We start from the raw sequence: 24,618 nt of genomic DNA, 5'->3' as shown, positions 1-24,618 counted from the left end.
GAAATTAAACTTTCAGATTGTACCAGAATTATAGAACTGGTGATGCTGTTAATTTATATTGTAGCTACAGTACCTATGCATTATATTAGTTTCTTTGCTGAGGAAATGGAGAAAATGAAGAAAATTTCTTATGTACTTAGAAGAAAAGTTTGGAAGGTGAAGAACCAGGTAGTGAGAATCATTTGTTTACAGAGATGTATAATGGTGTGGCAAGACAAGGTACCATGATTGTAGGTGTAACTGAGCAATGTGATGCAGTAAAAGAGAATCTGAAAACCACTGATCTGGCACATGTCAGGGCAAGGGGCTCACCTAGGATTAAAATGTCTTGGAGGAGTGAGGAGATTGATGCAGTGATAAGAGAAAGAAGAAGACATATGGAGTAATGGAAAAGAGGTGGGGACAGGGAGGAGCACCTTCCAGCTATACACAGAGTTAGAAGAGAGATTCATAGAGCTAAGATACTGTCTCACAAACCCATACTAAAAAGTTAAATATGTGAAGTGTCAGTGGCAGGAATGAAGTGTTTAGAATAGCTAAGCAAATGAAGGGAGAACATAAGGAATTTGTTGGTAAACAGTGTGTAAAAAATAAAGAGGGTAAGGTAGTACAGTAGTTAGTGGTGAAGGTATCAAAGATACTTGGTGAGAACATGACATTTACCAGCTGAATGTGGAGTGTGAAGTAGGGATAATCTGGGGATAACTGAACTATGATAGATCCCTGGCCACTGATCTTAGGACTGTAGCAGTGAGTAAAGCTGTGGGTGTGTCTGATGTGGTTGTTGAAATGCTTAAAGTATTTTGGGATATAAGAGTGGGATAGATACTCATGTATTATGGGTAAGTGTGCTCTGCACAAAGCGGTTGATTGAAGTGTGATTGTTAACGTTTATAAGGGAACAGGTGATGCACTGGCCTGAAATCGTTAGATCAGATGATGAAAGTCTTGGAGAGTTGTGGAATGTACGATTAAGAGGACGTGAATCTTAATCATATGTAATTAAGTTGCATGCCTAGTAGAGGAACCACTGATGCAGTATCTGTCAGCCAGCTGCAGGAAAAGTTCTGGGGTGAGAAAGGAAAGTTGTGCTTTGTATTTGTTGACGTGGAAAGATCTTCAACAGGTTACCTAGAGAGGTGGCACTAGGGCACTGAGGAAGTAAGGTATTGAGGAGTGGAATCTCAGAGTGATGACAGCTGTGTATAAGCATGTAGACACCCAAGGGAGAGTGAGTGGAGGCCTGAGAGATGAATTTCCAGTAAGTGTTGGAGTGCACAAGTGATCATTTCTGAGCCTTACGGTGGTTACTGTTGTGCTGGAGCCACTGTTGAGTAACTTCAGAGCTCGCCTCTCTTTGGAGTTGTTGTATGCTGATGGCCTAGTGTTGACTGTGGAGAATGAGAGAGAAACCATAGAGAGGTTTAGGAAGTGGTGAGGTGGAATGGTGTCATAGGAGCTTTGAGTGAATATGGATAATACGAAATGGAATATCACATAGATGGATGGTGGCAGTTTAGTGGTAGAGGGCATGTGATCATGTTTTGTGTTAGGAATGGTGTTAGGAGCACTTCAGTTTTATGTGATGTATGCAACAAATGGGTGCACAGAGAGTGTAATGGTGCTAGAGGTATGTTGTAGGATGTGGTAGACTTTGAGTGCACTTTGTGTAGTGTAGAACAAAGAGAGAGGGCTGGACATGTCAGGATAGACTTTGCAAATATGTCTTTATTGTGTGTAGAGGAAAACTGTTATGTGAGTCATATGATCACTGCTAAAGGGGAGCTGAAACTGGCTCATGTTGCCAGAGTTAAGATTGGATGGAAGAAGTTCAAAGAACTGTTGAGGTGTCTTTCCCTTTACAGTAGGGGAAAACTGCATGCTGCGTATGTGAGAAATATAATGTTTATAGAAGCTAACTTGGGTAGTAAAGAGGGAAGGATATTTGTAGGTTTGTGTGCACACAGATGAGGATGGGCAAGTGGGTGCATATTTTGTCCATGAATGACAGTAGTACAAATTACACAACTGTTAATAAGTGTTTGAGAGATTGGCTGGGCAGTGCAGTCATTAGTGATGTGATGCAGAGGGGGAGAATTATATGATTAAGAAATGTGGAGAATATGGTGGTTGAACTAGGGGTGAACAGATCTATGGGTGTGAGTGTGGAGGGTAGAGCACCAGATGGTATACTTAAAACTTAGGATGAGATCTTACTGAATGATCTCAGGGTTACGGGATTGAACAAAGATGCAGCCATAGTTCATGTATCATGGACAGTGTCCATCAGGTGAACAAGGCTGACACATGCAGGCATGTACATTGCCTTTCAGAATGAAATGATACTGTGTATGCTTTATGTAATGCCATGGTTATCAGCAGGTATGTATTCATGTTTGAATACTCTGGTCTCATTTTCTTTACTTGATCTAACATTTAGCCTTAATTGACTAATTAATTTTCCTCATTCATATATATTTTCCATTGTCTGCCTTCACTTTTATTTCTTTTCCAATGTTTCCTGTTTTGCTTTTTCATATTTTTAATAAAATCTTGCCTTACTTTATTTCATTCTTATAGATATTTCTTTTACATACTTACCTCTCCCTTTAACCTATAATTGGTAGCTTCTCCTTCCCCAACTAATGCTTCCCTTTCTTCTGTTGCCGCAGCATCAGTCTGCTGGTCTGTTTTGATAAGTTTGGTAGCAAGAGCAGAACCAGTGGCACTGTATATCCTATTTCTAATCAGTAAATCAAGTACAAAGGAAATTGTGATATGTGTGTGATAGTGATGGAGAAACTTTGATTGGCAGTGACTTAGGTTGTTAGAAATTGGTAATTTGGTAGTATGTTGTAGCTATGTAGTCAGGGAGTTATAATAAGTTAAAGAAGAAAGTTGTGACCATTGAGCAGTTGTGAGACAGATTAAGTAACAAGACAATAAGCAGTAATATGTCAGAGTGAGTGGGTAGGCAGTAAGTGGGAGTAAGAATAGTGATAGAGTATTAGATTAAGTAGATAATTGGTATTATGCAAAACCTAAACCTTGGAAAATATAGATACAGAACCTAATTTATATAACATATCCTGCAGCACTGACAGATTTATTGGAATACTGGAAACTGCTTTGCTGTTCTATTATTAACCTTCTAGGTGCTAGGGGCCTCCTTTTGCTGAACATAATCATCAAGCATTCACCAGAAGAAAAAGTTCCCAGCAGTACTGAGAGGGTTTATCAAAATAAGTTTACCCTTTAAGTGTTACACATTTCTGTAAGCTGAAGAAAATTGCCTCATTAAGAAGAATATAATTGCAGTACCAGAATTCCCAGTAGCACTTAGAGGGTTAAGGGTAATGAGTTTTGAAATCAAAATTATGTTACTGCTACACAGTGTTCTTATTATTACAATATATATTAATATATTTAGTTCTGTTACATTTCTTGGTAATGTTCAATGATGATCACAGCCTAGCTAAATGTAGTGTCACGCCAGAGCAAGTTATGCATGCAGCGCTCAACTTGCATGTCGGGTTGGGAAGCTTCTATGTTAATTCACAAAGCAGCCTGGGCTTTTACCAATTTCATCAAGTTCATCATGGGAAGCAGATAATTTTTTTCTCAGTGCTTTGTGTTTTTTTTAAACAAATTCAAATTACAGTACATAAATCCATTGTGGAGCATTGAGATTATACATATGAAAAGAGTGTACTACATGTAAAGTAGGATAACTTAGTTCATACAATAATCAACACTAGTTGTAATGGCAGGTGTTGCATAGTACAGGGTACTGTAATGTTCAGGACCATACATGTGTTTTGTTACCCGAGCCCTTTTGATAAATATTTTACATATTTTATCGTGGGGTTGAAACAGTGTTCATGACTTGAAAGAATTATGTAGTTTGTAGTTTTGTGACTTCCAAGAGATTTCTCACATTTTATGAAAATTGCATGAACTCATTTCTGAAACACGAGCGAGCACCGTGCATGATTTAAATTATTTAATATAACACAGTTGCAATAAGCCACACACTGAATGTTGTTCTTTTGATTTTATGGTGTAACTGCCGTATAGGCTAATGGACATATATGATACTCTAGTGATGTGAACTGTCAATGAACATTAATTTGTTTAGTAGAGAGAGACTTTTATATTAGTTACCATACTGTATTCCACTGTCAATTTGTCATTACTTCAGAGCCTTGCTCCCACTCAAGGAGTAACAGTACATCCCTGGTCATTCAGAACATGTCACAGCAAAGCACTAGGAAATATTATGGTTACTGAACTGTCAGCCACAGCTAAGGGTTAGCCACTCCTGAGGGTTGAGTTGGTTGAATCTCGTTTGGTTTGTGTGTATGTGCGTGTGTGTGTGTATTTCATCATTTTCATATTCTTGTGATGAATTAGAATTATATTCTATTCAAGCCCTCATCTTCCATTCCAGCTAGATACAGTATCTGTCATGCTGAGCTTTGGTGTCAGTATTGTGCCAACTCTAGCATGGTTGACAATACAGTATGCAGTCATTATTTTCCTATTGCAACACTTGCAACCAGGGATCGGCTAAAAGTATTCCTTAGCTGCTTCACAGGGCTCATGACAAAAAGAAAGAAAAAAAATGATTATGGGCAATCCCTTCTTACCCTCTGGGGCCTCACTGGCAGAATGTGGGTTTTCAATTTCACTCTTTTCCCCTAACTGTCTGTTACAGTGAACATTTTTGATAATGGAATTTTTCATTGTAATAAACTTTCAACTTGATTTGTACAAAGTATTGTGCATTCGTCATATTTTTATATTGTACATGTGACTTGATATACATTACTTTAAGAAGCCTTTTGTGCAAGGGTGTTGTGCGTATGGTGGGTAAGTGTGGTGGTATTGTGGTGTGGTGTGGTGGGCTGCCTTTAGTGCGTTTGTTCTAACCTGACAAAGATTCCTAACCCCTTGCAGCTCAGTTGATGGCCAAGTGTAGTGATACTGGAGAGTTGATTTGACTGTTAACCAAGGAAACTCTTTCTTACTTCATAACTAATGTTCATCAAATTCATGCAACCATGACTTAGTTTCAAGTTGTGGGAGTGACCCAGTTCCGTCAGGTGAAAACAAACCGACTATAGCGCCAGTGCCTGCCTGCCTGGCCCCGCATGAGTTGTGTTTCTGGCTCATGCTCTCACTTGACAACACTAAATAGTGGTCAAGGTTCATACTGCATCAAGTAGAAGCTAGACTTAGTACTAAGAATCACTAATGCAATGAAATGATTGTGTAACTTTGGATATTTAACATTAAAGTAAATATTTTCTTCTACTTTTGAATTGCAATGGGCTATTCCTAATTTTTCAGAAAGGATTACTCTTCCATGTGGACAGTCACAACCACAGAGTGTAACATTCAAGCTGTTAGATAAACTTTTCTTGGACCATATGTCTGTGTATCACATTTATTGTTGTTTGAGGATTCTGGTACCCTGGGTGATGTTTCCTGCTGAGGCTGAGTATACTTCCCCTCCCCATCCTCCTTACCCCCTGGCCCTCTCTAGTTAAATTCTCACCATCCTTACAGGACTACCATGTGATCTTCATGTACGAGCCAGATGATCGATGCTTGGTGTTTGACCTGGACTCGGACCTACCCTTCCCCACTTATTTCCACAAGTACGTCACTGAGACTCTACGCACTGACCACATCCTCCGGCCTGAACACTACAGGTATGTGACTCTGTCCTGCATTAATACTCGTAGAAATTTATGCAATAAGAATCCCATAATTTATCACATTTTGTTCTCATCCCCTGTAAAATTACAGGAGTTATCTTTTAAATAAGGTGCATAAAGTTTTGCTAGAACTGTGATATAAACTGTTGTAGATGTCATCCTGTTCATATTTCGTCAACCAGCTTTTCAAACAGTTTTTTAACCCCCACCGTGTTAATTCTTATCAACCCGATTACCTTCCCTAAGTCATTTTTTTTTGGACATTTTATTTTAATATTGATTTTTTGTCATTGAATCAAGTGTTTCTGAGCTCAATCTCTTCACCACCCTCGTCTTTTTGTAATTTACGCCTCTTGGGTGTGTGTGAGGGCGGCGATAAGTCGCCAGCGCCATGGGAGGTAGACAGGTGTGAATCTGCCATTGCTGAGCTACAAACAAGAACTGAATTACTAAATATGCGGTATTGCAGCTGTGGTGTGGCAGAGTTTGGCAACAGCGCTGATGATTTCGAGGGAGACGCAGCATTCCCATGGAAACCACTGACGTTTCCTCGTGCATGAAATTATGACATGGAGACCCATTGCCTCATATGAGGCAATCAGCGTGGCCAGGGGTGGCCTCATATGAGGTGATGGGTGTGGCAGGGGTTAAATCATCGTATAGTTTGCCTTCGCCAACTCCTCACCCATCTAAAATCCTGTTGGGAGTTGAAATTTATGAGTATTTTTAGGTGGAACAATGGACAATAGTAGTTGTATGTGGAATTATTTAATGGATAGAAATATGCTGAGGACTGCACATAAAATGAGATTGAGGATAATATATTTGGAGGGCCAGTTACATTGTATTGAAGAATAAGGTGGAGTAGTGTACTGTATTAGTGAGAAAAAGCAGAAGGGTGGCAAAAAATGAAAGAATACATTATGTGAGGACAAAGTAGCCTGGAGGCAGTTTTTATGGTCATCCCATGTTACGGGATCTCTAAGAATGTCCTGCATGTGGTGTTTGGCAGAATAAAACATTCCTCACAAATGTAACCTCAGGAAAATGTTTATAAAAGTCTGTCACTAGTAACTTTAGATGCTTAGGATTACCCCGTGGCCTCCAATTTGGGAACAACTGTTTTATAGCATATAGTAGTTTTTGTTCCACGTACCATACATAAGTTGCACCTTCCATAATACCTCCATGTTCATCTTGTCATATACTTTTTCCTATCCATTGGTGCCATAACTATTGTGCTCCCCTGCTCACATGCTTTATTCACTCTCAACCCTTCTGCAGTTCCTGTATTTAATCCATATGTCTAGGTGCTCCGGAAAGCACTCACCAGGCATTCAGATACTTTTCTTCTGTATTATAATTTTTCCCTAAACAGTGTCTTACAAGAGTATAATCACTTCCTTCTCATTCAGTCAGGCCTTGGTATATGTCATATTGGTATGCAATAAATCAGTGGAAAAGTTTCTAGAGAAGGGAAAGAAGTTGTATGCGGCTTTCATGGATTTGGAGAAAGCATATGACAGGGTGGATAGACAAGGATTGTGGAAAGTGGTAAGAATATATGGAGTAGATGGGAAGTTGTTGAATGCTGTGAAGAGTATGTACGATGGTGCGAAGGCTGCAGTGCGTGAGGATGGTGAACTAAGTGAATTTTTCTCTTTGAAAGTTGGTTTGAAACAGGGATGTGTCATGTCTCCATGGTTGTTCAATCTGTACATGGATGGGGTAATAAAAGAGGTACAAGGTAGGGTTGTGGATGTTGGAGTGGCCCTGGTGAGAGAGGATAGTGTTTGGAAACTCCCCATACTGTTGTTTGCAGATGATACTGTGTTGTTGAGTGAAGACGAAGGGGAGCTGCAGGGCTTGGTGGATGAGTTTGAGAGAGTGTGTAAGAAACGGAATCTAAAGGTGAATGTAGGGAAGAGTAAAGTAATGGTCTTTGAGAGAGGTGAAGTTAGTGAATGTACAGCGAGGTTGGATGGTGAGGAATTGGAAAATGTGAGTACGCTTAAGTACTTGGGTAGTGTGATGAGTAAGGATGGAGGTTTGGAGGGTGAAGTGCTTGAAAGGGTACAGCAGGGAAGAAAGGTTGCTGGTTCTTTGAAAGCAGTGATAAGAAACAGGGAAGTGAGCATGGAAGTGAAAAAGTTACTACATGACAGTATTGTGATACCAACTCTAACGTACGGAAGTGAAGCTTGGACATTGTTGGAAGGACACAAGTCAAGAGTGAGGGCAGTGGAAATGAGTTATTTAAGAGGAGCCTGTGGAGTCACGTGGAGAGACAGGCTGACAAATGAGGATATAAAGGAGCGTTGTGGTGTGGATGTGGATGTGATAGGAAGCGTTATGAGGAACACACTGAGGTGGTTTGGCCATGTGGAGAGGATGGAGGGTGAAAGACTGACAAAGAGAGTGTATGTGAGTGAGGTGGAGGGGGGAAGAGGGAGGGGGAGGCCGAGGATGAGATGGAGGGATGGGGTGGAGAGGTATGTGAGAGAGGGGGGTGTGAGTTGGGAGCAGGGCAGTGAAATGGCGGGGGACAGGGCGACTTGGAGGCGATTTGTTTGGGGCCACCCCAAACGGGATTGAGGCGTCTGGCAATAGATAGATAGATAGAATGAATCAGTAAAATTATGAACTAAAGCTTTACACAGTTTTGCAATAATGATGGTGAATTCGCTGATATGATAATTGTGGTGGCCACATATGACAATCGAATGCATACATGGTGCCTGCCTTGCAAGCCGACAGTCAGTTTTTGAACCAAGGTGGCCACTCAGTGTTTTCTTTTGCAGTGATGTCTCCCTTTTGTTTGATTTTGTTCATGCAAGGCTGTTGAATAACTGTTGCTGTTTCCAGATAACACTGCAAGTGTGCAACGAATAGTGCATTGTGCGATATTAACTGGAGTGATAACTTTTTGTGTGAAATACTGAAACTTCTGACTTGGAAATCATGTCTGGCAGGGATGCTACCCCTAGTGGAAAGTGTGATGCAACAGAGGGCGCCAAGGGCATACCTAAAAGGGAATTTTTTTTTTAGATTTTTGGTTAAGTGGCCCGTGACCCCTGCTGTATCTCTTTATCTTCAGTGAACCCATGTTCTATCAACCATGGTATACGATGAATTGTTATATGATGAGTTTTCACTTGCCATAACCCCATCACAAACTGAGGCATGACTCTGTATATTATTTTCCATAATAAGTTCATTGCATTGTTTACATTGCATTTCAGTCATTTCTGCATACACTTTATTAGAGACCAGCTGTTTTCCCAGGTTGTCTGCCTATTACATTTTTGCAGTTGATTCACTTTATTTGTTCACTCTAAATACCTCTCTGATGAGGAGCCTATACATGGTGCTGTGCAATGTAGGTTGAGCAAAGCAGCGGCAGCATCTGCCCGGGAGCCAAACCTACTCACATTTCCCCACACCATTATCTTGGTGAAGAACCCTGATCTGACCTTGGCAAGTTGCATGTACCACAAGAGGGTGCCGGTTTCCTACACAGTGTATGCACTGCACTGTACTTGTTGGTTGGCCCCACAAAAGCTCATGCTTGCCTGTGGTTAGTGGGTCTGATGTGTCAGACAGACTAGGGTTAAATAACAACTTCTCTCAAACTTTTTTTTTATTTTTCCATGCCCCTCTTAGGTTCATCTTACATGCAGTAATCACATGACCAGACAACCCTATGCTATCCTATTGTCTCTCTTGTCATGGCAAACACATATGAATATATACAGTATTTGATATCTGCAGTTTTTTTAATAGTTCCTAGATGTCCCACAACATCCAGTAAGCATTTACTTTACAGATTATGAACATGGGTGTGAGTGGATTGATCACAATATATACAGTATTGTGTACACTATATATATATATATATATATATATATATATATATATATATATATATATATATATATATATATATGTACAGTATATATATATATCATCCAATCCTGCATTGCCCCATGAGGAGCGTAGGAGCCCAGGGCTAGGCAGTTGGTCCCGACATTTAAGATGAGAGTGACCAGCCTCACTCATCCCTGAGTGGCATTACACGAGCAATCAACCCCAACCACCCCTTGGATATAAACCTTCACTGGCTCAATCCGATTGGAGCGCAATAATTACCCACTAAACCACCAGGCACCAAAATTTGGTTATATGGTTACCACCCAGCATAGTAAATGGTTTCCTGGTGTACAGGAAACCATTTTGCTATATATATAGTGAGGGATGTTAAAGTTATAGGAAGTGAGGAGTGTGTGCAGCAGCACAAACTATTGATTTGTGATATGGTGCTTAAAGAACAAGTGATGAAAAAGAGGACTTATGTACCTAGGAGGAAAATATGGAAGCTGAAAAACCAAGTAGTAGGGATGCCTTCTATAGCGAGTTGAGGAGAGTGGTGGCTGAACAGGGAGCTGTAGACAGAGGTGTTAATGAACAGTACAGAGCCCTCAAGAACAATTTCTTGAGAGTTACTGATGTAACATGCGGCTGGACAAGAGGACCACCAAGACATAAAGTAACTTGGTGGTGGGATGAGGGTGTAGAAGCTGCAATTAAGGAGAAAAGAAGGCTTTTCCGGGAATGGAAGAAGGGTGGTAGCAAAGAGGAATATTTGGCTGCCAAGCATAGGGCTAGGAGAGAGGTTTACAGGGCAGAGTCTGAGTCACAGAGACAATTACTTGATAACCTAAATCATGGGGAAAGGAAAAATATATTTAGGGTGGCAGGTCAGGTGAAGAGGGATAATCGGGATATCATAGGTGAGCAATGTGTGAAGAATGATGAAGGAAGGGTAGTGGTGAACAGTGAGGATATTAAAGATGCATGGAGAGAGCATTATAACTGGTTGTTGAATGAGGAGTTTGACTGGGACAGGGAAGGTTTGGAGCCAGCAGATCCAGTGTCTGGCACTTGGCCTTTGATTGATACTGCTACTGTGAGTGAGGCAATAGGCAGGATGAGGGTGGGGAAGGCAGCAGGTGTGTCTGGGTTGACTGCCGAAATGTTGAAGGCCTCAGGCGATATAGGGGTGAGTTTAGTCACTGACCTGATAAATAGGATTATTTATGAGTGTGTTGTCCCAGATGATTGGCTGAAGAGTGTAATTGTAAATGTGTATAAAGGGAAGGGTGATGCCCTGGAAAGAGGAAATTATAGAGGTATAAAGCTTTTAGATCAGATAATGAAGGTAATGGAGAGAGTTTTAGAAGGTATGATTAGAGAAAGAGTGAATATTGATGCGATGCAGTTTGGGTTTATGCCAGGTAGGGGGACCACTGATGCCATATTCATTGTTCGACAGCTTCAGGAAAAATATATTGGTAGGAGAAGGGATCTTTATTTTGTTTTTGTTGATTTGGAAAAGGCCTTTGACAGAGTCCCTAGAGAGGTGGTGAAGTGGGCAATGAGAAAGCTTGGCTTGGAGGAGTGGCTGGTTAGGGTGGTTATGGCCATGTATGTGGGTGCTCATACCCAGGTGAGAGTGAATGGAGATTTGAGTGATGAGTTTTCCGTGAATGTTGGTGTGCATCAGGGGTCAGTCTTGAGTCCCATGTTGTTTATCATGGTACTTGAAGCCCTGTCACGTGACTTTAGAAACGGACTCCCGTGGGGGTTGTTGTATGCTGATGATTTGGTGTTGATTGCAGAGAATGAAAGGGAGGCGGAGGAAAGGTTTAGGAAGTGGAGAGATGGTATGGGGCAAAAGGGTTTAAGGGTAAATGCAGATAAAACAAAAGTGATGATATCTAGGGTTGGTGGCGGTACTGTCAAAGACGAGGGAGAGTGGCCATGTGCAGTTTGCCACGAGGGCGTGGGAAGTAATTCCATCTTGTGCAGTGTGTGTGATAAATGGGTGCATAAGAGATGTAGTGGTATCAGAGGTAGACTGCAAGATAATGCTGATTTTATGTGTACGGCGTGCCGGGGTGAGCAGGTGGAGATCGTCAGACGTGAAAGGATTGAACTTTCTGGTGAATCTCTTGAGTGTGTGGAAGAGTTTTGTTATTTGGGAGACATGTTGTGTGCTGGAGGTGGGGCTGGAGCTAGCTCTGTTGCTAGGGTGAGAAATGGTTGGAAGAAGTTCAGGGAGCTCTTGCCTCTCCAGACATTGAGAGGGCTCTCCCTACGTGCTAAGGGGTCTTTGTATGCAGCATGTGTTAGGAGTGTAATGCTGTATGGCAGTGAGACCTGGGCAGTGAAGGAAGAAGACATTCGCCGGCTCAGACGTACAGAAATGACAATGATTAGGTGGATGTGCAGTGCGTCCCTGCGTCCAAGGCCTGGAGGGGCTGGGTTTACAATGGAAGAGTTGAGAGGTAGGATGGGACTGGAGTGTATTGGTGTTGTGATGAGGAGAGGTAGATTGAGGTGGTTTGGACATGTGGAGAGGATGGGGGATGATAATTGGGTGAGGAAGGTGAGAAGTGTTAATATTGGGGGTGGGGTTATGAGGGGTAGACCGAGAAAGACATATATATATATATACTGTATACTGTATGCTTAATAAGCATACAGTATTCAGTAAAACCTTTATATAATGGACTTCAATGGACTGGAATTCACTTTTATGGGAATCAAGGAGCTACCGTACTAAATTCTTATATATCGGAAAAATTCCGATAAAGCCGGAAGCAGTGTGGACTGCCTGACCACTTCAGCTATGTTCACCACAATAATATAAATAAAAGACATGTTTATCAGTGTACAGTACAGTATTATTATATGTATTATACCATTTGATTAGTGTAGTGAATGTATATTACAGTACAGTACTGCAATGGTAGTGGAAACAGTTTAAAAACCATTGGTGCGATCCAGACTAATGTCTGACATATCAGAAAAAGTCCGGAATAGGAGGGGGAAGTCCGGATGTCACTTTTATCGTAATTTAGCTTTTTTTTTTTTTTTTTTTTTTTTTTTTTTTTTTTTTTAATGGCCTGGGCCCCAATTAGTCTGTTATAGTGAGGTTTTATTGTATTGAAAAAATGTTTGGCATCAGTTTCAATTTGCCTAAATTATTCATTTGATGCCCAGTCTGACATAAAAACTGCTTTCAAGATGGGTTTCATTTAGGAGATACAATTCAGTGGACTGACACATAAGAAAATGAAACAGAAACATCTGGGGACTGAATGCTAATCACCTTCCAAAACATATTGTTGGCTAAAAGACAAGCTAAGCATTGCTGATATTCATTAAAAAAAAAAAAAAAAGCCAAATTAAGATAAAGTAAACAATATAAGATGTCAGAATTAGTGAGGGTCTACCATATATCATAATATAAGTACAGGCCGTCCCCGTTATAACGATGAGATGTGTTTGGGAAAACCCATCACTGAGTTGGGATATCCTTAAACAGGGACGTTATAACAGAAAGTATAGGGATGCGTTTGGGAGCCTTGGGATTCCCTCCCCAACCAAGTCCAAAACCCACCCGAATGATTCCAAAAACAAGCTTCAGGCTCACCTAAACTCCCAAATAGCTTTAAAACAAGCTAAACTAAGCCTAAAAACAGTTTATAACTCCCCTAAACCCTAAAATAAAATCAAAATCATCAAAACTATATTTGTAAAAAATCAAAGTTAGTAAACTGTACCCAAAAATGACAGTGTTCACCCCACCTATGACTAAAACACATTAATCTAAGTCTAAAAACAGTTTCTAAATCAACCTAAACACAAAATTTAACCCTAGAATATGATCAGATCAGTTAAAAAAAACAACACCCATCAGATAACCGAGGACTGGCCATCAATGGGCGGGGAAGGGTGTTAATTATATCACAGTGCTAAGGCGGGGTATCGTATAGCAGTGGATCGTATAGTGGGGTAGACTTGTACAGTAATAAGGTAGAGGGTGTGATTAGAAGGTGTGAAGTTGTATCAGTATTGTAAATGTGGTGTGTCCTTAACAGATATTTTAGAGTGGTGCCAGCCTCCCTGTTCCTGCAAAAGTTTGCCAGCGACAGACGACATATGAGGCGTGAAAATGGCACTTGGATGCACCCACCTCCACCCCAACCACCCATTTCAACACCAGGTTAGCCACTGTGTTTTTGTAGAGATTGATATTATGATATTTGCCTTCTGTGACATACTAATCTTTTAAGTCCGGGATGTCTCTCATTTTATTCTTGCTATATCGTGATTTTTTTTTTTTTCAATTGAGCATTAATTAAGCTTTTCAAACTTGGGGTTAGAAACAGCCTCCCATTCAGTATGGGAGGCCATTTCTGAACTCAGTAAAATAAATTTGTTCATTTTAGCTTATGCTTGCTGTTACATCACCTGAAAGCAAAACAAAATGCTTATAAAATTGAGGTAGTAGTTAATGGTTCTGTGTAATCTGCTGAAGTTTATGCCCCTATAGTTAAAGGATCTATATTTACTGTGTATATAACTTCTCAGTCTTACTGTAAATCCAGTCAGCAAGAAAATGAAAATGATGAGAACATTCAGACACATAATGTGTTTTTTCCATTCATATATCCATCGTCCAAACCTGTATTGCCTCATCAAGAACAGGAGCTTAAGGGCTAGAATACTGTATTTAGCAGAGACACTTAAGATGAGGGTAACCAGTCGCTTGCCCTTCACTGGTATGTGAGCAGTAAACTCCCACCCTCCCCTGAGAACTGAACCCAGAGGGACCACATCCAGTTAGAGCATCATAAACCCAGTAGACCACCAAACATCCATTTGTTGGGTATAGAGTTACAGTACCACTTTCCATAGTCAGTCATTTCTTGCAGTACAATAAACCATTTGGCTTATCACTCAGTATATTGTCAGGGTATTGAAACTGTGATGTATACTGAATTTATTCGGGGCTAATCTTCTCCATATGGTTATGTTTTTAAAGGTCTTGGCACTGCTTGCATGTGTAAGCTCCTCTCATTTGTTGATTACAGTTAACAGTGATACTGGGTACCATGTAGCAATAACACCATTGGTGTGCCACCATTTTCTCATTATTATTATTATTATTATTATTATTATTATCATTAATCATTGTACCATATAACCAAATTTTGACGCCTGGTGGTTTAATGGATAATTATTGTGCTCCAGTCAGATTGAGCCGGTGAAGGTTTATATCCAAGGGGTGGTTGAGGTTTATTCCTCACGTAGTGCCATTCGGGGATAAGTGAGGCTGGTCACTCTCATCTTAAATGTCAGGACCAACTGCCTAGCCCCGGGCTCCTACGCTCATCATGGGGCAATGTAGGATTGGATGATGGATGGATGGATGGATGGATGCATGTAATTGCGGCGCTTCAATCGGATTGAGCCGGTGAAGGTTTATATCCAAGGGGTGGTTGGGGTTCTTGCTCATGTAATGCCACTCAGGGATGAGTGATGCTGGTAACTCTCATCTTAAATGTCAGGACCAACTTGCCTAGCCCCGGGCTTCTACGCTCCTCATGGGGTAATGTAGGATTGGATGATGGATGAATGGATTACTATTATTATCATTGTTATCATCATCATCATCATCATCGTCTGGACCTCCTTTCACATCCTAGGGCAGGGTGAAGAGTAGCAACGTCCAGACAGCCCAAGTTTGCCCAGTCCATTGGGCCACGCTTCCATTCACTTATCATTCAAGCCCTCAGATTCCTGGCTCTATCCGATATGCCAGAAACATTCACCACATTCTGTAGCCTCACGTAAACATATCTGATAGAGTCAATCCAGACGCTGTCACGTTAAAAGGGGTGCCAAATCCCTGATCATGCACTTCTTCTCACAGCATTCATCCAGCCAGCTCGATCTCTTGTCAGTTCCTTGGCCTCACCGACTTCCATACCTCCGTTCCTTGCACACTCATCCACCATATCCCTCCACTTTCTCCTTGGCCTACCTTGCCTCCTCCCTCCTTCAAATTCGCTCATATATGCCTTTTTCACCACTCTGTTGTTATCCATTTTCTCCACATGACTTTACCGTCTCAGTACACTCTCTTCGATTCTGGTGTCCACAGACTTCCTCACTCCACATCTTTCGCAAATCACATTATTTCACATCCTATCCATTCTCTGTACTTCACATGCATTCCTCAGCAGTCCCATCGCCACTGCTGTCACTCTTGACTTTTCATTTTCATGCCACATTATACCATCCATATGTTAAAGTTGGCACTAACACTCCTTCATGTAAGCCTGACACAGATGCAACACTCAAGTCTCAATTTCTTATCAGGTCCTTCATAGCACCAGCTACTTTCCTTCCTTGTGTCACTCTACTTTCCACTTCTTTGGCACATTTTCCTCTTTTCTCACACTGTACCCAGGTATTTGAACTCTCTCACTAATTCTAGTCTCTCTATTCACCGTATCATCACACTGGGAGTCACCTTCTCTCCCGATTACCATCATTTTACACTCTTCTACATTTACTCTCAGGGCACGATGCTCACAGACAGCAGCAAAACTCTGCACTACCGTACCAAGTTCTTGTCCGGTATTTGCAACTAGCACTGCATCATCAGCATACAACTAATTTGAGATATTCCATCCATCACCATTCAGTACCAACACCATCCCTCTTTCCATTACTCATGTTTCTACTTCTCTCATCGCCAGATCCATTTATATATACTGTATATATATATATATATATATATATATATATATATATATATATATATATATATATACAGTATATATATATATATATATATATATATATATATATACAGTATATATATATATATATATATATACAGTATATATATATATATACTGTATATATATATATATATGTTGAACAGCCATGGGGACATTACACAACCTTGTTGCATGCCCACATTGATCATGAACCATTCACTTAGGTGCCCATTCACCCTTACACATGCCTCACTACCATCATGAAAACTCTCCTTTTATTCATCCATTGCATTTATACCTTGGCATTATTTTACACGAGAATTATATTGATGAGAGAGCAGGAAGAGGAAGAGGAATTTTTGAGAGATGGGAGAAGTATGCGACAAGATAGTGGCCTAGAGATGATTCTTTTTCAGACCATCCCCTGTTTGGGGAATAAAAGGGAGCAAGGTATCAGCAATGATGATAATGACATATGGAATATATCATTAAATTTTGGTTTGCATGACAGCCTAAGCACCTGGTGATCTAGTGATTAAAATACAGTACCTCATTTTGGGTGACAGCCTTGCATAGTTACGGTCCCCAAGAGTTGATTAGAGGCCTTTCAGTCGTGTAATGCCACCGAGGGGAATAAGTTAGTCATCAGTCCTCTAATGTACAGTACTGAACCTCAGTAGCCTAGTCTTGGGCCTGTGTACCTTTAAAAGAATCATGTGGGATTAGCTGTAACTTTTTTTTTCTTTCATATGTTACAGACAGCATACACAACTTGGATGACTTCATCAGCATGGACTCCAAACGAGGTGTGGGCACGGTGTACAACCTTCAAGACTTTGTACGCAGATTCTACAAGAACATGTAGTGAGTTATAGCGTCACCACCTCTCTTCCCTCAGGCTCTCTGATCATGTTCCCTCAGACTCATTCATCGGTAGTTTATTTGAGCTTGAGCATCATTTTTCATTCTTTCATCCGTGATATTTAGTGGAAACTTTGGCTGTATTGTGAGAGTGTTAATGGTTATATTTGTGTAATGTGTATACAGTACTTGTTTTGTTTTGAGAGCATTCTCTGTTCAATCTTGGCATAGCTCACAAAAATTCCTGGTGTTCTTGAGGCTTTCACAAATCACACATGTTCTGTCTGTACAGTTTTACTGTAAAAGAGACATTCAAGTATTAATTTAGGTAGTAGGAACCTGAAAACAAAAGTATTCATTTTCTGATCATGCAGTCATTGTGGTAGTCTTTTGTATTCTGTCTGTATATTAAGGGCATAAGATGAAAATGACATTCATAATATGAACATTTTTGTAATAATGAGTTGTACTGTCCTTTTTACAAGGAAGGTAAGTTGCATTGTATCAAAATCTGTGGAAATAGTACAGGATGACAAATCCCTTGTTACTGTGTTTGATATGTGTATAGACTTAAACAACAAATCCAGTAGTATACCATTATCCTTTTCAAACCTGCAGATGTCCTTATAAGTTGTCTTATTGATATTCAGACTGTAATGTATTCATATCATCTTCCATAGTAAGTAACTAGTTGCAGTGTCATAGTGAAAGGAAGTTACTAGTACAGCAAATAGTATCATCATTGACACTTATGCTGAAAAACAAGAATACCCAGTAATGAAAATTGGAGAACAGAATTTTTTTTTTTAAATCTTATCAGTCTTACTGACTTGGTTAACATTTAGTATTATTATTATTTTTTTTTTTTAATTAAATTCCTAAGCCTGTTTGAAGTTTGTGTAACCACTGGTATCAGTGATATGACGTGAGCTTCAGTGTGCCAATCTGCAAGTGTAGTTGGAACAGAGTCAAAAGTTCACGTTCGTATTGTAACAATATTTATGACGAGTTGATCACTACTTGTAAGGTACAGTAAAGTCAGTTAATGCATGTGCTACTTGCCCCTTTTCTGAAGGGCAGCGAGACAGTAAGAGATATTTTCTCACCACCGCACTCCGTCAGGGCTGACAAGTCTTGGTTTAGGCTGTATTCTAAGTGGTTATGATTTCATAACACCTCCTGCTTAGCAGTTTATTCTGGGCATTACACCACATTATCACCCTTTAAGCTATTGATGCAGGTTATATTAAGTTTAAAAGCTATAAATAGCATTCAAGACAAGGCTAGGGTGGAATGTGCAAAATAAATAAGTAAGGAATATGTACTGTGAAGCCTTTTATGCCATCTAGAATACAGCCCATTTTCATTGGTCTCTCTTTGTCAACAGTCCAGAGCTACGAGTTTATGCTTATAATTTAAAATATTTTTAAAATGCCCGTGTTATCAGTTTCTGTGGTTTCCTCAGTAATTGTAGCATGTTACTGGACTGATAATGTATTAGTTATATGTATTTGTAAATTTTGGTTTTGCTGTAGTTTATGACAGTTCAGTGTGATGTGGTAAAGAAATTTTCATATAATTTATTTATTGCTTGACTTTAAAGAGTTTTTTTTTTTCAGAATTTCTTTAGTTTGGCAATATTTTATCATGCTTTTTATGTTGGTGTAATACTTTCGTACTCTGAAATACTGTACTGTAGGTATCTGCCTTAAAATGGTACTTTACTGTCAAAGCTCATGTCTGTGTGGTATGAAAATACTCTCATGTCTCTCAAATCCATCCATTCTTATCAGTATATATTCTAGAAAATGCCTACATTATTATACTCTACATTCAAGGATGTTATTTGAGTTTTAGGTATGTATGGGCTGTTTGTACAGATTTATACTCTTGTCTCTTGATTTCATACAAGTAATTACAGTATTGTCCTCTGAAGAAAGCTCATTGTCTAGAAATGCTATTAGAGTGTACCATTGGTAAAAGATATATGAGTCTGAATGTGAAGAATTCATAATTTGGCACAAAGATGAAAGCTTGCTGGTTAATTTGTATGAGCTTCATTCCTCAAACAGCCTGATGCTCTATAATCCAAATGGCATGCTTATTTTTTGCTATGTATACAATATAAATATAAATATATATATATAAATATATATAAATATAGAGGATAATGCCACTTTTTGCTGCCTGATTATAAATTAAAATATAGTACTGTAGTTAAAGAATCCTCAAATGATGCCTGGGTGGTTTGGGGACCACAAAATTAATATTAATGCATTTAAATGATCTATCTGGAAAAAATCTTCCATTAGTCATCAGTTTTAGTGTAGGTAGATATGCAGAATTTTCTAGGAAGTGTTAGATAGATTTTACATTTTTTACCTACTGGTGGTAGTCTACTGAACCCCAGGCTTTCAATTTTCAGGTCATTTTAATATTGTTAATGTAAATATAGCTCTTTTAATGTACATGGATGTGATGCAGTCACAATTACATCGATATGCCTCTTTTACTCTAATATGCCAATGTTTCTTCAATTCACCTTTCATGAAGTACATTTTTATCACATCAAACATCTCCATTTATTCAGCTGTGGGTGGGTCATCTCACTGTTTGCCTCATGACACGTGTTTCTTAAGATAGATACCCTCTTGTAGAAGAAACTGGATACCTCGGCCAACTGTTATCTAGATTCATTTGACTTGCTGCAGATCCAGAGTACTCTAGTTTCAGGAAGTTACTGATAGTATGATAATATTGTTTCCCTCAGTAGCATACTCCAACTGAAGTTTTAAGTTTGTACATTATTGTTAACTTCTTCAATCCAGTGACTTTTTTTTTTCCTGCTTAGAAATAACTTGATATATCTGGAAGAAAAGAAATCACATTGTGAAAGGGTTGATGGAGACTGTACCCAGTCCTGTCACTACAGAGAGTCTGTCCATTACCTAACAAGCTCATCTGAAGGTAGAAGGAATATACAGTAAATGATGTCAGTGGATTGAAGGGGTTACGTTCAAACCTCTGGTAATCAAGTTGATCTAGAACTGAGGTAGTGGAGGTGTCCAGCATCTCAAAGCCATGGAGTTGTGTTGTTTCTGGGTTGTGCGCACAAGTGTCCCGTCACTACAGTCACCTCAGCTATTTATTTATTGATATATTGCTAACCCTGTTGTAGCCTACTAAAATCTGCCTTGCTTTCATCACCCAAGATGCAAATAATTGTATTACAGCTGTGAAATTTTTCTTTTTGTCATATACTTACAGATTCTGCATAGAGATTATCTTCTTGTATAGCTTTATAACAGCAGATTCCAACTTTATTGTACAATTCTGTACCCTGATTAAATTATCAGAATATTTTTTTACACATTTAATACAATTCTTAAATATTTTCATTTCTTTGACATAATTCACCTGTGATCAAAGTGCACTTTTAAATCAATCCTGGCAGGACAAAACTTCTAATTATAATATTGGTTGGTAGGAGCAGTAGAAAGAGACAGGAGCTGGAGGTCTGTTGAGTATAGCAAGGAGAGGACTGGGGTATGTAGGGATATTTTAGTTGATGTGGCTCCGGGTTAATGTGGATGTAAACCCTATGGACTGCAGCTGAAGCAGCCCATTTCCTACAGTGTAAAATCCTCCTTTCAGGGGATAGTAAAGAAATTGACATAATCCCTGTAACTGGGAAGTAAAGCTTTTTAGTTGTATCAATGACACCATGTAAAGGTTTCACCCTCCAGCACCAGATATTCTGCTGCTAGAGGGCAACCGAGTTTGTAGGAAAACTGAAGTAGATGTACAAAGTATCAGTGAAGGTGGAAAGATTGGTTAGAAACTGGAAGAAGTGGTATATGTATGTTAAAAAGGGAGAGGGATAATGTACTGTACACAAAAAAAAGTACCAGTATCACGCAGGAGGAGTTCAATAATGTCGTAAGTGATTAGTATAGGGCTTGGTGTCGCAAGTTCAATAATGTCGTAAGTGATTAGTGTAGGGCTTGGTGTTGCAAGAAATTTATTGAATTATCATTTTATGCCCATATGATAACATCGGTGTTAGGAAATATCACAATCAAGTAATTATATGGCATCTTCATAAAAGCAGGTCTCAGCCAGAATTTTGTTATAGCCATTGTCTGTGGTGCCCAGTTATTAGGAGCCAAGTGTGCACTGATAACGTTTTGAATGAGTGTACAGGATTTAACCTTGTGGCTCCAACGGCATGTACAGAATGTTTAAGGTGCCACATGATAGAGCAGGAGTGTTTGTTATGAGATGCCTGAGGGCATAGAAGAGTGACTATAGTGTAGAAGGACATAGCAGGAAGGGAAATAACAGATGTACTTGGTGGTATTGTAAATGGTCATGTTGATGAAGAGAAACACAGCCTCTGCTCTGATGGAACTTCCTCTAGTTGCTCTTTGCTAGTGCAGAGCTTAGCCAACATACCACTCTTTGTATACACTGCTACTTTACATTTTGAATTTTGATGAGTCTTTGCAACTGATGTACTTACATTTTTATCATACATAATAGTTGAATTGAAAGTTGTAGATAGTGTCTTTGAGGTGAAGGTATACATGTATGGAAAATGTTCATGAGTTTTGGTTGGGTTTGACTACTGGTACATGACTGCTTCATGTGAGAGCACAGTATTCATTATTGATGTACCATCAGATTTCTTTTTAGGTATTTAATTCTTGCATGATAAATAAGATACTGCAGATTATATGAAAACTAAGGAGCACATTAATTTGGCTCTAATATGAATCACAGTATATAGGGTAGTAAATGTTTCAGTATTTGCAGTATAGTCCATCATTGTTCAGTCTGTTATTTTAAAATTGAGATTTACCAGGTACCCTTTTTTTCTAACATTTATATAATAAATCTGTCTGGTAGCAGTCTACATTATAGAAGCCTGTACTTATTTCTTAAAACTTTTTTTACAGTCATAAAAAAAAATTGTTTGACACTTAAAATAGAATTTGCTAAAGTGAAAATGTAGTGCTGCTCTCGGGTGTCTGCCCTTTCCTCTCCTCTCTCCATTCCTTCCGTCCTCTTCTGTCTTTCTTTACTTCATTCTTTCTTCGTCCTTCTGCCTACGGGTGACTTTACACTCCCTCTTTTGTCTTTCTTTCCTTCATTCTTTCCTCTTCCTTGTGCCTATGGGTGACTCTACACTGAGTGACAAGCCTAATGGTTTCCTGTACACCAGGAAACCATTTTACTATGCTGGGTGGTAACCATATACAGTAACCAATTTATGGCACCTGGTGGTTTAGTGGGTAATTACAGCGCTCCAGTGTGATTGAGCCGGTGAAGGTTTATATCCAAGGGGTGGTTGGGGTTATTGCTCATGTAATGCCACTCAGGGATGAGTAAGGCTGGTCACTCTCATCTTAAATGTCAGGACCAACTGCCTAGCCCCGGGCTTCTATGCTCCTCATGGAGCAACGTAGAATTGGATGATGGATGGATGGATGAAAGGTGCATTCCTTTTTTAAACTGAATTCTAAATTAAATATTTCATCTGCATACTAATAGTCAAGCCATAGAGGATAATAATGTGTGTGTGTGTGTGTGTGTGATACTTTATGAATCTTTTTGCACTTATTGTTTGGGTCATATTTTGCCTGTCGTCCTGTAACTTACATATATGGGATGAAGTGAAAATTCAGTTAAACCTTTGTTGCTGTAAAGTTTTCTTTCAGTATTACGGTTACACAGGGACAGTCGTATGGCATTTTGCAGTGTTTGTTGTAAAATTTAAGAGTGAATGATTGTGGTAGCACAGGTAAGCAGTAAGAGTGTAGATTTTATAGGAAAGTGATTAATGTGTAAAAGTTCAGTATTTCATGTTGATATTTACTGTATACATATATATATATTTATATTTCTCACATGGATCCTGTACTTATAATAAGCATTTTTGACGAGTTTTATTAGAATTTTATGATTCTCCGAAATCATCGACTGGGGTTTCACTATTGCCTTAATATATCAACTTAAGTATGTTGACTTTGTTCAGGCACCTCAGAGGCTGTTAAGTTGTTGCATTTTCAGGAAATAGAATAATGGTAGATAATTTTAAAAACATGACCAAGTTCTTTCATGCTAGTTTACTCTTCATACCTCAAGATGCAATTAGATGAAGCAGGTACTGATATTCATTAATTATTCAAAGTGCTGTTTAAAATGTTGATTATATTGAATTACTATTGAGCATTTTTATCAGTAACATTCATGCATTCTGAAAGAGCTTGTACAAGATATTTTTCAAAATTGCCATAACTGCATCATTTTTTATCTTCAACTGCCCTATCTTGTATTCAGTTCTGCCATTCATATTGCATTACATGAAGACAAATATGTATAATTATTTAAAAGTTATATAAAAATATGGGAGACTTCCAATCAAAGCCATCCCAAGACTTTTGTTGTATAGAATGTCAAATGATGTGAAATTTCCACACTATTCCTCTGAATTCAGATCTTTCAATATACAGTATAGGCTGTTACTGTATATACAGTATACAGTTAATCTAATTGTTCTTCTTAAAATTTTAAGAGGGATTTTAGTGCCCTTGAGCTGTACATATCTGTTGACCTGCCTCTTTGCAACCTACAGTTACAGTACTGACTGTACAGTACATTTTTTTTTTTTTTTTTTTTTATTATTTTTTTTTTTTTAAATGTTGAATTGTCAGCTTTCGTATGAATCACTTTATTTCAAATTCTGGCTACATCAGGAAGGTTACAATCTGTACAAGGGAAAAGAGAAGTGCCCTTTAACATTATCATTGTACGACAGTAATTGTAAGAAAAAGATTAGCTATGATTTTTTCAAGTTTCTTAATGACTAAAGGATGTGATAATGTCAGCCAGTTGCAGATTGTATCCTGAAATATTTTAATTTTTCACCGTCTTAACAACCTCACTTTATACAAGATGATAATTATAGTGACAGAGAAATTCCTATTGTCTCTTTGCTTGACTGTGGGATACCTCAAAGGATGTGATTTTCTTTCATGGTGCAGAAAAGGACGGAGTAATCATGTAAGACTTGAGACTATCTGAACCCTCAAGCTTTTATATATGAAGTGCTTTTGATGTACTGTTTGATTGTTTGACAGATTATTGTGGTTACTTATGTAAAATCTTTTTTCCTTTGTATGTGTGTTCTTAACCTGAGTTGATTTTGGATCATATGGATGGATGCCATATTGTTGGGGGGGGGGTAATTAACCTCTTCAGTCAAGGAATATAGGTTTTATTTTATTCTAATTGCCTACACTTGTGTAGTGGTTAGAAAACCTCAGTTGAAATGACAGCCTTGTGCTTGTTAGATCTCCAAGAGGTGACCAGTGACATATAGCCATTTTGTG

At 38.9% G+C, this 24,618-nt stretch overlaps 1 protein-coding gene across 3 annotated transcripts in view; it reads left to right on the top strand.

The window, feature by feature from the left end:
• The window catches only part of tun (N-terminal glutamine amidase tungus), a 46,338-nt gene extending 21,935 nt beyond the window's left edge, over positions 1-24,403 (top strand). For all 3 annotated transcript variants that reach the window (XM_080284022.1, XM_080284020.1, XM_080284021.1), the window contains 3 exons: positions 5,572-5,717; positions 13,670-13,794; positions 17,122-24,403. In XM_080284022.1, coding sequence (XP_080140148.1) covers positions 5,572-5,717; positions 13,670-13,794; positions 17,122-17,228 — 378 coding nt within the window. In that variant the 3' untranslated portion in view covers positions 17,229-24,403. The remainder of the gene's footprint in view (positions 1-5,571; positions 5,718-13,669; positions 13,795-17,121) is intronic.
• The last annotated feature ends 215 nt before the right edge of the window (positions 24,404-24,618 follow it).

Source organism: Coenobita brevimanus, chromosome 99, assembly GCF_032717465.1.
Source record: "Coenobita brevimanus isolate Jiangsu-jjx chromosome 99, ASM3271746v2, whole genome shotgun sequence".
Lineage (NCBI taxonomy): Eukaryota > Metazoa > Arthropoda > Malacostraca > Decapoda > Coenobitidae > Coenobita > Coenobita brevimanus.
The sequence above is the reverse complement of the archived record's forward strand: the minus strand, read 5'-3'. Positions and strand labels throughout refer to the sequence as shown.